Raw genomic sequence first — 14,896 nt, 5'->3', positions numbered from 1 at the left:
CATTTATTTTTGAATATTCAACATCCCCATTGGAATACCGAAGACCGTGCAGGTGTCTCTCCAAGTAAGATACAGTCTTCTTATCTTTATTACTCAATGTAGCAAACGGTTGTGGAGACGTAAATATGTAATGGCATCGTTTATGGCCAATTTCAATGGTAAGCTCTTTGGGTACAAACCACCCATCTATGGTGAATCCTTGTATGTCAACTAATGCGATCCTCATGATGTTGCGATCAATACTGAAAGACATAGTTGTAGATTGTCCTATTTAAATTATATTTTTGACAACTTCAGTTAGTGGAAAGTATTCGAGTAGGCTGTCGTGAACAATTAAACAGTAAGCTCGAGTACCTGCTGGAAAACCTTCATCTGCTTCGATTTCCAACTTAACATCGACAGTTCCGGATCTAAATGATGTATCATCCTGCTTGGAACAGTCAAAAACAAACAAAGCATATCTTTTAAATGCAGAGTAATCTAAGATGGGATGTTTTGTTGGCGAACGAGCATAACTGGGAAAGAATTCAGTATAATTGTAGTGAGCTATAGCGTAATCATTTTTTGCGAAATCCAATTGCATTCTCTCGTTAGGCCAATAGTCACCATTAATAACCACTCGTACGCTGGACATTCTAATGTGATCGAATAGCGTCGGATCAGCGTGAATATCATCTCGTTTAGAAGTTTGAAAAGCTACAATAACGTAGCGTGGACGTTCAACAGCTGAAGTTGTCTTTACACTCCATATCTCTCGTCGAGATCCTGCCGTAAGTGAAGGTAGTTCATTGAGCTCCCATTTACGGAAAGGTATGGTTATCGGTGTATTATTCTTAATCGGAGTCATTAATTCGATTTTCACATCATCATTGGGAAAGACATGTTTGACCTTGAGTTCCATGCTGACGATGGTTAATGATACTGTTGTTACCGTCGTGGAACCAGTAGGTTCTTGGACAACAATGCAATCTTTATCATTACGCGCTCGAACAAAGCGAAACACTTGACGGCCATAGGTTAATTTAGTGTAATCGTTGAAAATGTTGAAAATATGTTTGATTGGAATCAGTAAACTAAAGGCGTCCCCTGATAAATGTGGATAATTCGGATAGTTCCATCCTGCAGTACTGAGAAATTTGGAATCTTCAGGTGTATAACACAACAAACTGCGAATAGTGCTGACTACACCTGGATCTCGAACTATTTCCATGTCATGTGAACTTTGGATGTAGGTACAAGTATCAAACAAGAAGGATCCAGCATTCGGTGCAAGAGAAACAGTTCCATTACCAGCTTTCTTGATACTTCCTTTAATTTCTAAAAGTGTGTCGTGTATCGCAAAAAATGCATCTGATTGATTTATGATAAACTCGACAACGTCACTATTATTAAATGACTTGATATAAGGTGTATATGTACGAAATTCTTCTTTTCTAATAGTATCGTCGAACCGGGGTTTTTGGTAAAGATCGAAAATATGTGGTTCCTGCTGATGAACCTGACGTCGAATATAGTGACGTTTTGGCATTTTTCAGCCGTAATCCAATGGAAACAAGAAAAACTTTATTGTCAGCAGACACGTCACGTCCCATGCAGGATCCGTGTGAGACTAATGGATATGGATGTGTAGAGTTGTGTTTTATATCTAAACCCATCTATCGTTCCTTAAAATCCAAATGCAGAGTACTTTTCTCTCCTCTAAAGTTGACTGGTCTTAATTCTTGATCGACTACACTAACGGTAATTTTGGTAATTTCACGTATGCTGCTGCTTACTGGTATGTATATAGGGTTATGAGGACGTTCATCGATAGCAAACCCTGGATCAACACTAAGTGGAAAATGTAGAATAGTGTGCGCAGGTCTGTCCTCGTAGAAGGCTCCTTCGGTAATGTTGCATTCAAAAAGTAGACTAGATACTTTTATAATGTTTACAGGTTGATCTGAAGAATGCAGTTTACCTGGCGTCAATATTCTATTTGAGGAGAAACCCAATAATTTACCAAGACTATCATCTTTCTCGAAAGTAACGGTATGCTCTTGGCAGAAAATTTCACATTTAAGCGTATTGTTGTTCGGTCTTAAAGTGAACTCCTGAACTGAATTGTATTTAGTGTGTAATTCACTTCGAATGTACGCTTCGATATCGGTAATTTCATAACATCCGGATGGAATTTCGATATGACGCAACTTTTTACGATCATTTTGCTCATAGAAATAAAATTTTTCACCATCGATGTTTGGAATTGAATTAAATGTATGAAATCCCAACACTGCTACATAATACTGCTGAAGTGGATCAAGTACAAGAGGCACTTGAGGAGTAAACGAAAATTCGTTCGTAGTACTTGTCAAGGTTAACAATCGAGACATGACTGATACTTCATATAGGGTGTAGTAAGTTAAATATCAATATATTATGTTAAAAATTTCTTTATTTTTCTTATTATACTGTTACATGGTTTTGTCTTATTTACATTTTGCTCATAGATACCGCTCTCATAGACACCACACAATACACATGTAGATTTCATATTGCCGCAAACATCACCCCATTCATGTTTATTATGATCTTTCTTGCAAGGTAAATGATCTCCTAGTGCGAGACGAATATCTTGGGGTAGTTTATACCAAACACCGCTTGTTATATTTTCCATAAAAATGCATGTGGCACGCCTCAAGATGTCGTTAGATGGTTCCATTGTAGAGAAACTTTAAGCATAAATGTCCACAGTTAATTTGGTTATAAGTTTGGTATGCGTCGTTATTATAGAAAATTCGTCCACCACTCAAATATGATACTAGTTCCCGCGGTGGCTTCAAGCAACCATATGAATCAAAGTATTCTATGTTGTTGTTTATCTTTCGGTAAGCTACCCAATGTGTACCAGGGTTCTTGGAAATATCAAGATTAATAATAGCACATTCGTGTTTACGGGGGGCTTGAGGTAAATTGTCCCGCATAAAAACTCCACGAAAATTTGAAATTTTTAATTGCTTAGCAAATTTATTCAAGTCCACATTGGTTAAAGGTCTATTAGGTAGCTTCAGCGGGAGTTTTTTGACTTCTTCAAGTATAATCCAAAGCCACCTTTAGCGTTTTTTCGTAGGTATAAACCTTTGCCTAGATGTTCCATTGCTTTATTATGACGTTTATCTTCTTCTAGTTTCTTTTGAGCATTCTTTGAGTCGATTACTGTCTTGGCAATGGCACTCGCACCTCCCGCTAAAGAGCCGAGAGCTGATAAGCCTGCAAAGATAGGGATTAAAGGTAAAATACCACCTGATTTTGGTTCAAATGGAATAATTCTTGGAACCCGCACATTTTTTTCCCACCTACGTTTTTAACGGCCGTTCTAGCTGCTGCAAGTGCAAGTAGGGCTGATTTACGCAGATTTGGTGCTGGAGGAGTACGTTTCAATCTTCTGATAATTGGTTGCAGCACGTGTCGCTTAAATGAACTAACACCTTTACCACGTTTCACACCCATACCTAATTTTCGTTTAGCTTTCATCGCTGTAGTAGTTAACCAGGCAGTGGCTTTTTCACCCAAAGATGCGTCTTTTGCTTTAACTCGTTCCCACGCTTTATTTTCCAACACCCAATCTGCTTTATGTCGATCTTTTAAGGAATTACTTTGAGAGTATGCAATATCGTGATCTCTCGCAGCCTGATCTAATGGATTTATCCCAGGATCTCCTCGTGCTAGACGTTTCTGTAATTTAGTTCCAGGTCCTAGATAGTGGTGGCCAGGAGCGTGCAATTCAAATGGTAGACTATTGATTATAGAATTTAAAACTCCTTCACCTTGGACAACCAACATTGAAATGAATCGTTTCACACAAAATTGCTTTTTATATAACCAAGTGCATAAAATTCATCTCGATCACAAGATGAAGGTTGTTCAACAAGACAAGACACTAGCAGTGGAAAACTTAGATTTTGTCGATAACGTGACAAGAACCAGTAAACATGGTGCATTGCTACCACATTCTTTTCGTGCTATCATATGCGGCCCAAGCGGATGTGGAAAGACTAATGCTATGTTGGCATTATTGTTTGACCCGAATGGCGCTAAATTTCAAAATGTTTACGTTTATTCAAAGTCGTTGTTTCAGCCCAAGTATCAATTTTTGAAGGAAGTGTTGGCATCTGTGAAGGAGGTGGGCTATTTCCCATATAAAGATAATGATGATGTAATAAGTCCTGGTAAAGCCAAACCAAATTCTGTATTCATATTTGATGATGTATCAACGGATCCGCAACAAACAATACGTGAATATTACTGTATGGGGAGACATAAAAATATCGATTGTGCATACCTATGTCAATCCTACAGTCGAGCAGGCAAACAACTCCTACGTGATAATGCTAACCTTATTGTATTGTTTAAACAGGATGAGCTCAATTTAAAACATGTCTTTGACGATCACGTCTCTCCTGACATGACATTTGAGCAATTTAAACAATTTTGTTCTGAATGTTGGAAGGACAAGTATGGTACATTTGTTATTGTTAAGGATTTTGATATTTATAACGGACGCTATCGTAAAGGTTTCGACAAGTTTATAAAAGTTTAGACGTGACTGAGACACCTGCATTATATAAAAGCATGTTGGACAAACAAGTGCTTCTACGCAAGCGCAAAGTTGCGGAATTAGCTAGAGCTATTCGCAACAAGTATTTAGCTTTAAAACTAGGTAAATCGGAGGAGGATGAAACTTTGAAAAAAATGTTTAAACCCATAACCAGTGTTCTAAAAACACCGCAATACAATGCTAACGTTAAAACTGAGTCAATTAAAAAAGAAGAACCAATGGAAAAAGAAGAAGAAATTAAAAAAGAAGATATCAGCACCATAAAAAATACATCATTTATCAGTGATGAAGAGGTATTTGAAAACAGCGATAAATCCGATGAAGAATACGAAGATAGCATAGAAACAAACCAATCGCAAGATAAGGTATCCGAACAAGAATTTCAAGATTACCTAGAAAAATACCATCATCTAATTCATCCTTATGTGAAAGACCATTGGCAGTATTCAGATAAAATAGATAGAGTATACGGTCCTACTCATGATCCCGTAACTTCCAAATGGAAACTTGGAAAAACTGTTATTGATTTCACCCATAATGGTTGGATTGTGGCGAAAGGAGACTATGCTGTTGGAACTCGCGGGCTATATGAATTAATATTTTACAAAGAACCTAATTATTACACTGAGGACGATATTAGGCGATATATTACATTGCTGGAATTAACCAATGCTCATAAAAAACTGAATGGTACACTAAAGGGAACCAAAACCTATAAGTGGAATGAAATTATTAAACCTAATCTTAATAAATCACTTCTTAAACCTGACCTGAATAAATCATTTCGTCGTAATACAGTATCTGGTAGGGAGGAGGTTGGCTCAGGAATACCGACACATTGGGAAGACAGCGATGATCATGTGCAATATGTGTATTGGGATGACCCAAACGAACTTTGTGAGCGCCTCAAATTGTTGATGGCTGAGCAAAAAGCAGGAAACACCGCATCCCTCAATAACGAAATTGTTGCCATTATCAACGAATTACGTGAAGCAGATATTATATATTAACGTTAGATCAGATTATTGTAGCATCATTTCCAATATGAATGTTGACAAGTTTGGTCGCCATCATTATCGTTCTAATGAACAAGCTGTTAAAAAGCTACGTGAAGGCTTAAAACAATCTATTTTGGATGTACAAAACCAAATACATGCAGTAAAGAAGGATATGCAACGGAATCCTCCTGTAGCTGATACAGATCTTTCCAACAAGAAATACGTAGATGGTCGCATTGTTCATGTCAAGTCTTTTGTAAGAAAAGAGTTTAATTTGTTACGCAAAGAATATAATGCAAAACATGTTCAACTTGAACAAAAAATCTCAGCCACCATAAGTAAAGTAGAAAGTGATTCTAATAAAAAAATTAATTTGTTGTTTGACGAGAACAAAGTGAATGCTGCAAAAATATCCGATTTGTCAAAACAAGTACACGAGTTTAGAAATGACCTAGATTTATTTAAACGTGAAATGAATAAGAACGTTACAGATGCTGCTCACCAAAGCGCACAAAATATGTTGAAATCGTTGGAAATGGAAAAAAAGATTAAAACAACGGATCTTAATTCACATGATTTAGAAAATCGTCTTAAGGTAGTAGAAGAATACGTCGAAAATAATAAAATTGTCTAAAGAGCCAATTGATGGACGAGTTGCATAAAACCTATTGTACAAAGAATATTGCGTTAGAACGTAAACAGCTTAGGTAGAGTGAGGATGTCTGATGCAAAAAAGGTGAAAGGCAGAAAACATAATAAATTACTAAGCGAGTTACAGGTAAATCTACAAACCATAAATGATAATAGGATTCATGATCTTGAGCAATGGCAGAAAAGCATTCGATATGAATCAGATATGAGATCTTTACTAGATAGTAGAGTATCAGAGCTGTCAAAGACTGTGTATGAGTTGGATGAACGTTTATCTTCAGCAGTAAAAGAAATCCAAGATACACTTGCTATATTTAACACATATTTACACCCTTTACTCCAAAGAGTTAAAGCTTTAGAAAGTAGAAATGGCGTCGTCCATGGAAAAGGTCCAACTAGTTAACGAGCTACACAAACCTGCTCGAAAAAATTATCCAAGACGACGTACAATAGTCAAAGGCTTAGACGATTTATGGCAGATGGACTTGGCTGAAATGCGACCTCATTCTCATAACAATAGAAATTTTAAATTAATTTTAGTTGTTATTGATTGTTTTTCGAAATATCTGTGGACTCGTCCATTAAAGACAAAGACGGGTGAGGAGCTGACTCGAGCATTTTCGAATATCCTCGCACACAGTAAACGAACACCGAAAAATCTGCAGTCGGATCAGGGAACTGAATTTTACAATAACAAGTTTCAAAATTTAATGAAAAAACATAAAATAAATCACTACTCTGTTTTCACTACCATGAAAGCAGCCATGGCTGAACGCGTCATTAGAACGTTGAAATCCAAACTTTACAAGTATTTCAGCTTACACGGTACTTACAAGTGGATTGACATATTGCCCACAGTTACGGCTGAATACAACAATACAAAGCATTCAAAAACGGGGTACAAACCATCACAAGTGAACAAAACCAATGAAAAGGAGATTTTAAAAAACAAGTTTACGCATTTAAAAATCGCAGGCCCCCGAAAATTTAAAGTTGGTGACATTGTACGCATCAGCAAAACCAAAATGTTATTTGACAAAGGATACGTTCCAAGTTGGACGACAGAATTATTCAAAGTTACCAAAATCAATATTACCAATCCTGCAACGTACATGCTCGAAGACATGCAAGGTGCACCGATTAAAGGAGCCTTTTACGATGAAGAGTTACAGAAAACAGCCAATCCTGATATTTACTTGGTTGAAAAAGTTTTACGTCGTAAAGATAAAAAAATGTACGTCAAATGGCTTGGCCTTGATGCAAAACATAATAGTTGGATTGATAATGACGCTGTCATCTAAAAGGTGGGGGAACAAAAGTATGCAACAGTGAGGAGAAACACGTTTTTCGATCTCAGTTTGTTGCAGTCAGTGCGCTAGTAAAAATGTATTCTCAAGATACTGGATACTCAAGCGGCAGCGAGTATGATGTCACCCTTTCGCAATCATCCGAAACATCAACCGTATGTGAAGACTACGATCAAGATCTTGAAGATCTTCTAGAAAAGTACGAAGAAGCAGCCAAGAACGAGACCCATTACCTGCTGTACACTCAATTTGTAAATGGATCATACCAACTTGGATGTGGTCTAAGTCCAGCTAGAACATACACTCCTGCTGTAATTATGTGGAAATCACCATGGCAGAAAATATCTTTCAGTACCTATGAATGGGAACAATTAATTACCCAACTCAACGAGAATAGTTTTTTCTATGAGAACGTGAACTTTCCTGATCCTGTTGAAATTCAGTGCGGTGACTATTGCAGAATTCGACAAATAATCTACGACAACATGAAATTCCTTGAAATAACCAAGCACGACATTAACTTTTGTCTCTCAGAACTGCAAGTGAACACCCTTTTGGAAGCAAATAGTGAACTTTTAACACCATATCTGACAATGCTAGAGACTGTTGAATTTCAAAATTTTTATTATAACACGCTTAATATTGTTCGCGATAGTTTTAATAATGAAAATTATACGTTTTCAGGCGCCATTCAAAAATTGTATGCATTTACACAGGAAGGATATACTTTACAACATGTAGCGTTAGGGCAACTTATATTTTTCTGTAAACATAGGATCGCTAATGATCTTGAAAGAATTTAATAAAGCTTGTAAAAATATATATATCTGTTTTTTTATTTTATGAAACTAAAGAAATTAAAAGAGGAGTATTTTTGCTGCACACACCGCAATCATATAAGACCAAGGCTGGTGGGGTTTACTTATATCACAGTGATGTTTTCTTATTTGACTCAGTATCATTCGAGATGCATATCAATAAAGTTGTTCTGCTCATCGCAACTAGCATAAGTTTTTGCCTAGGTGGAAATTTTACTGAGACAAATGCAGTGTCATGGCTAGAACAATATGGTTACATCACCACAAGTGAAACTGCCAACACTGATATTACTGACACACTAGAACAGTTTCAAGAAAGATATAATTTACCGGTGGATGGGAAATTAAATAAAGAAACGATGGAGTTAATGCAGAAACCACGATGTACCCAAGGAGACAATGCTTACGCTGTAAAATCAGCATGGAAAAAATTTGATATAAAATGGTATTTTCCTCAAGCAATCCCTGAAGCCTTGACAGTCACTAAAAGAGTATTTGAAATATGGGAAGAAGCATCAAAATTTAAGTTTACTTATCTGAGAATCCCAAATCCAAAACCGGATATAACTATAACAGTAGTTCCAAAACAGCACTATTTTCGATACAATTGTCAGGGTAACGACGAATGTCCTTTTAAATTTACAAATGGTGTATTAGCACATTCTTATTTTCCACCTACATCTGGGTGCATAGAAATTCATATGAATAGCAATCTAACGTGGGATTTCAGTTTGAATTCTACAGTAGAAGGTCGAACAAATTTCTTTGCAGTCCTTCTCCATGAAGTTGGTCACGCTTTAGGTTTAGCACACAGTAGCGATAAGAAGGCCGTAATGTATCCCTTTTATGAAACCTTTCCTTCCCACATAACTGATGATGATAAAAGGGGCTTAGAAAAGTTATATGGACCTAAAAGTAAATCCGCATCTATTCCAACTAAAGCTGGTGTTACTAGGAGTAGTGTACCAACTTTAAACACAACCACAACAGAAAGATCTAGTAGTACGACAACCACAGCAGCTAGGACTAATAAATCAAAGCAAAATATAATAACGAATGTATGTGAATTGGAATATCCAGATTTAATATTTTTAGCATACGCTCCATCATTTCCAACATACCGAATGTATATAGTAAGTAAGGATCTGGTATGGAAATACGACTTAAATAATGAAAAGATCCCTACCAATGCTGAACAATTTATAAGATATTTTCCAAGGGGAATTACGAACGTGACACATGTTTTTCAAAGCACCAATGGAGATTTGATTGGTGTAAGCAGAAATCGTATATATGCTGCAGCATTTCCTAGCTTAAGAATTCATACAGATAACATGGTACCTGAAGTAAATAACGCAAGAAGTATTAACGGTTTATTTCAAACAAATTCAGGAAAAAAATTTGTTTGTTTTGATGGCTCATTTATTGAATTTAATGATAAAGACATTATCTCTAGAGGACGCATAAGTGATGTTTTTCCAGGAATACCAAATGATATTACATCAGCATTTAATTACATTGATGGACATATATATTTCTTAAAGCAAAACATTTATTACAAGTTTAATGAATTTACAAGAAGTGTTGTTGAAAAAGGTACTTTTAACTGGAATATGTTAGGTTTCCCTTGTCCTGATAATGGATTAATAAAACAACTGAAATCCTTATTATCCAAAGTAAATATATTCTTTGAATGATTAATGTCTAAATGAAAATTTTTATTGGAAAAATGTAAATGAAAATAAAGAATATTTTATAATAAAGTCTTTTTATTTACATATATTTTTAATATACATTTACAGAACTATTACAGAATTTATATTTAATATATACAGATATAAACTAGGATAAGGATGAACAATTTTTAAATATTTTTTAATTTGTTTGTCGAAATAAAAGTTAATTATTTTCAAAAGAGTCAATACCACTATCTATATCGGAATCATCAAATCGGGTATATGTTGGCATTTCATGCAAGTGACGAGTACACGACGCATCGTCTTTTAATTCAAATAATACTCTTTTAAAGCAGCTATGACACCAATACTTTTTTTCTTGGTATACATCCTCAATTATATCATGAGCATCGTACATCTCGTGAGAATGATCATAGCTAACAAATATATATTTGTTTAAAGTTATGTGTGTATATTTAAATTTAGAAAAACATACTTTGCATACGTTAAGACGATATTGTTGTAGCCAATATCCACTTGACCATAGACAATAACTAGAATAGTCTTCGAAAACATAATCCCAATCTGATCTCCCTAATATAGTGTTAATTAAATGTTGGTCTATTTCTTTGGAACATGTAATAAATTGAATTCCTTTATATGAAGGTTCAAGATCCTTTTCGGCTCGTTTTAACATAGCACGCCATTTAAATGAAGGAAATTTTTTGACAATCATCTTGGTTAACTTCCATGGTAGGGGGGATTGCTCCATGAAATCTGCTGCCGATATAATTGTATTGCAAATTTTTCTAACAGCTAATGTTGTTAACGTTGGAGGGTTCATCTATAACAAAACAACCCTATTCTAAAATTCTGTAGTGACCCCACGGGAGTGTATCAAAACTGTTTGGAATTAAATAGCGTTTATCATCATGCGGACTTAAACCAATTTTACTTTGTTCGACAGAATAGACGTTATGTGCATACGATCTAATACAGCGTTGTGTAGCTGTTTTTTCTTTAAAACTTTTCAAACATTCAACATAATCCTCAAATTTTATTTTATTTTTAACAACATTATATTTAACTCCTTTAGATTTTTTAACGATCTTCCCACCCTGCACCTTGTAACTATACATTTTACTTCGAAGCCCCACAAAATGTGTCATAATTTTACCGTTGTTTTCATCTTTCATTAGACCCGGCACCTTTTTGTTTTTTTGCGGTATTTTATATATGTTATTTTTAGAATAATCTGAAGTATCAAATTTACTAGAGTCAGCTTTAATTACCTCCTCATATACATCCTCGCACTGCAACTCGTAGACAAAACTATCGGTGTCCATGTACATAAGCTTACACCTACCTGCTCCCATTTTTGGTAACATATAGGTGTAATGAAAATCATACATGACTGTCTTAGAGAGGTCTAGAATCGCCTGCCCTACATATAGAGGTTTATTAAACGTTATTTCAAGCTTTTTTAATTCGATAACCACTAGATTTTCGTCTAAAATTGTACAACTATGGAATCTAAAACTCGAAATTAAATTTGCGGCGCCATAGCGACCACCCCAAGATTTCGCGATTTTACAAATACGGTGTTTTTTTAAGTTCTCCATAGTTTTTCCGAACACAGCGTTGTTCATTAATTTATACAAATTTTTTTCGAAATCTGTCTGAGCTGCAGCCCTATTTCGAGTATTTAGCTCGATGTAGGGCTTCAACCAGGCTGCCTGTTTAAATTGTAAAATTTTATGAATTTTCGTTAACTTTAGTCCATTAGCTAGCATTTGTTTTAAATTTTTATAGTGAACAGTATATTCTTTTTTATCGTGAAGTGTTGTCATTAATTTCGGTAATTTTACCCCGCCTCTGGGTGGTACGCTGCGTTCGGCTGCAAACGGAAAATCTTTATGTTTATCATGCAATTCTTGTGGGTATGATAGATCAACTTGTAAGATATACCCTACGTCAGAGTTATCGGCTATTGATGTCACATCAAACGATGTTACATCATCCAACCATTTAAATCCTCCGTAGGGTAAGAGCTGCTCCATTGCAAAACCATACAAATTGTTAACATCCAGGTACATAAGGTATTTGGACGGTTTTTTAGGATCGTAATCAGACATATATTTATTGTTAGCTTCAGAAAATCGGTTGCTACATACGGATATTCCACCTCTTATGGCGTTCTCGTAAAACAGCACCATGTCTGGATCCTTTAGTAGTTCTAACCTACATCCTGTATACTTGAGCATACAGTCCCACGTATATCCGGGCATTGTATAGTACCACGCAGGATCCAGGCCATAGGTGGAAAAACATTTTTTGCGTAATTGTTCGAAAACGTCCGCAAGAAGCAGAATATCTGTTTTTAAATACAAATCGGAATATTCCCCTATATTTTGAATGTTAAATTGATGCCAAACAGATTGCGCATGAGCGTACTTCTCATCACTTATATTCTCATCATTTAATTTATTATAAAAATTTTCAATTGGAGGTAAAGAAGTTTCATCTAGTTTCGACAAACTATCTATGTAATCATAGCAAAAAACTCCTTTACGCGTTAACAAATTAAATTTCTCATTTTCTAAACCTTGAAATTCCCTCCTTAAAATTTTCTTTTCTGAATCGGCTAAAATTGAAGCTAATTCATCAAGAGAAGCCCCCATAAATCGAAAAGAGTCTATAAATCGTAATTTAATGTTATTTTTATCTGAATGCAGCGTAAAGGAGATGTATTTATCTTTGTTAATGGGAAGAACACTCAAGTAACCTTTTTTGCATAAATGTGAAATCATAAAATGACCGTCATATCCGGACAAATTATGAAAAACGATGGGAACTACAAACAATTTTCTGAAGTTAAGATTGCATGCTTGGTGTGCGAATCCCCTAAATGCCCCATTGAAATGGTCGTGGTCTTTAACAATAATGTCTTTGTCTGAAAAATGTTTACTACAAATGTGACAAGATGTCGCTGTACTTGCATTTGGTTTTTCAATCATAGGCACTATTGTTTTTAGTTTCGAAGCAACACAATTAGAAACGTCAACCATACGATCTGCAAACCAATCCATACAATCTGCACCTCGATAACTATCAAAATAAGAAAGACTATCATCATAACAACATTTTACATAGTAGCCTGCGCTGTACGGAACATGTTTTTGATATTTTAAAGTTTTAGTTAAATTTACGTTGCTTTGGTTATAATTTTCTAATTGACACTCAAAATCTGCATAAACGACAAAAGGAGTAGTTTGCTGGTATGTAAAGTTTTTAAATTCGACGTGGCTTTCTTTTGGAATGTTAATCTTATGTTTATTATATTTAGAACACACTTTTTCATGCTCAACAAATTTATTTTGCTGATGAAAATAATTCATACATCTATCGCAAATAAATTTTTTGTGGCCGTTCTTATTTGTTTGCCTACTAACAAGATACGACAAATTTTTAATCCAACAATAGTGGTATTTAATCTCTTCGTTACAATCATTTTCTTCAGTTGGTGGAGCATCATAATCATTTAAGCGAGGATAATAATGACTTTGAATTAAAAGTAAATTAACGTGTGTGTCCCGTTTATTTTCCGTCAATCTGGCTGGTACTACTGTGTAAAACGATGCTTTCTCTGTTTTAATTAATTCTAGAGCGTAAACATTGACTGAAATGTTATTTAATTTTTCAAATTTTGAAATTTGCGATAATGGCATAGGACTATCTAAATTCTCTGTTTGTAAAACTTCCGTAAAATATGGATATGAGGAGGTTCTTTGTGGTTTACTTTTATGTCTAGGAGCCCGAAGAGCGCTTACGATAGCCCAGTAAAAGCAGTTCTGATCTGTATTTTTTACATTAATACAAGCTTTCTTTTTTAAAATTGGTTCTGGGAGTCTAATGTAAGATGAACCGTTCCCAAGTTGAAATTTATTGATATTAACAGCCAAAGAAATAATTTTATTTAATGCAAACCCCGAATCTTTTTCGGCAAATTCCGATAATTCGTTTAAAAGTTTATCTACTACATTTTCCTTGAACCATTCGTATATTTGAGTTGATAAATCAATAATATAATTTTTAGTATTAAAATATTTAATCTCTACAATTTCATTATCTCCTGATTTTCTAATAAACTCCCCACAAAATGCTGTATTTACTTTAAGTGCAGAGTGAGTTTTTAAAATTTTACCGATTTTATTTTTAAAAACAACTACGCAATCTCCTAAAAATTGATTCAAATCCTTATGTCGTAAATTAGCTATAATTCCGGTTTTGATTCTACTTTGAAAACTTGATTGTACATTTTCCCATTTAACCCTCTGCCCCAACTTTAGGTGAAGACCTGCCCCGATATGTCTATTTAAAATTAGCTTTCTGAAATGTTTAAAATGACCCATATTTGTTTCTATTTTTCTACAAGTCCCTACAGATAATTTATTCTGTTTTCTACTACGAATTATCCTTTTACATAATCTAATTTGTTTTTGTAATCTATTTAACCACACTTCCGCATCACTGATTGTAAAATTATCAAATAAAATTTTTCGTAACTTTATAATTGCTAGTACAACACCGTCCGTTTGTTTAATGATATTATCAATATTATTCGAAGACATTTTATTAAAAAAATTTTTTTATGACAAACAAATATAAAAAATACTAAAAATCGCTCACCCTTTTAATTTTCTAATGTTCTATTATTTCGAACGAGGCGGCTGGTTGTGCTTTCTTTGTAGTGACGTGTCCTTTAAAGACCAGGCTGTATTTACCCTCTTCAAAATATTTGAGGTATGGCCTGTATACTTCTGTGACCCGTGGCGGCAGGAATGTTACC

At 34.9% G+C, this 14,896-nt stretch overlaps 3 protein-coding genes across 3 annotated transcripts; 1 reads left to right on the top strand and 2 right to left on the bottom strand.

The window, feature by feature from the left end:
• Positions 1–271: 271 nt before the first annotated feature.
• Positions 272–1,528, bottom strand: LOC126880864 (uncharacterized). Its single transcript, XM_050644933.1, has one exon. It carries the CDS (start codon positions 1,526–1,528, stop codon positions 272–274), a length of 1,257 nt encoding a protein of 418 aa, XP_050500890.1.
• A 6,992-nt stretch (positions 1,529–8,520) lies between these two features.
• On the top strand, positions 8,521–10,068 carry LOC126880863 (matrix metalloproteinase-18-like). Its single transcript, XM_050644932.1, has one exon. It carries the CDS (start codon positions 8,521–8,523, stop codon positions 10,066–10,068), a length of 1,548 nt encoding a protein of 515 aa, XP_050500889.1.
• An 839-nt stretch (positions 10,069–10,907) lies between these two features.
• LOC126880862 (uncharacterized) lies at positions 10,908–14,678 on the bottom strand. The gene has a single exon (XM_050644931.1). It carries the CDS (start codon positions 14,676–14,678, stop codon positions 10,908–10,910), a length of 3,771 nt encoding a protein of 1,256 aa, XP_050500888.1.
• Between the last annotated feature and the right edge of the window lie 218 nt (positions 14,679–14,896).

Source organism: Diabrotica virgifera, chromosome 2 (genome assembly GCF_917563875.1).
Source record: "Diabrotica virgifera virgifera chromosome 2, PGI_DIABVI_V3a".
NCBI lineage: Eukaryota > Metazoa > Arthropoda > Insecta > Coleoptera > Chrysomelidae > Diabrotica > Diabrotica virgifera.
The sequence above is the reverse complement of the archived record's forward strand: the minus strand, read 5'-3'. Positions and strand labels throughout refer to the sequence as shown.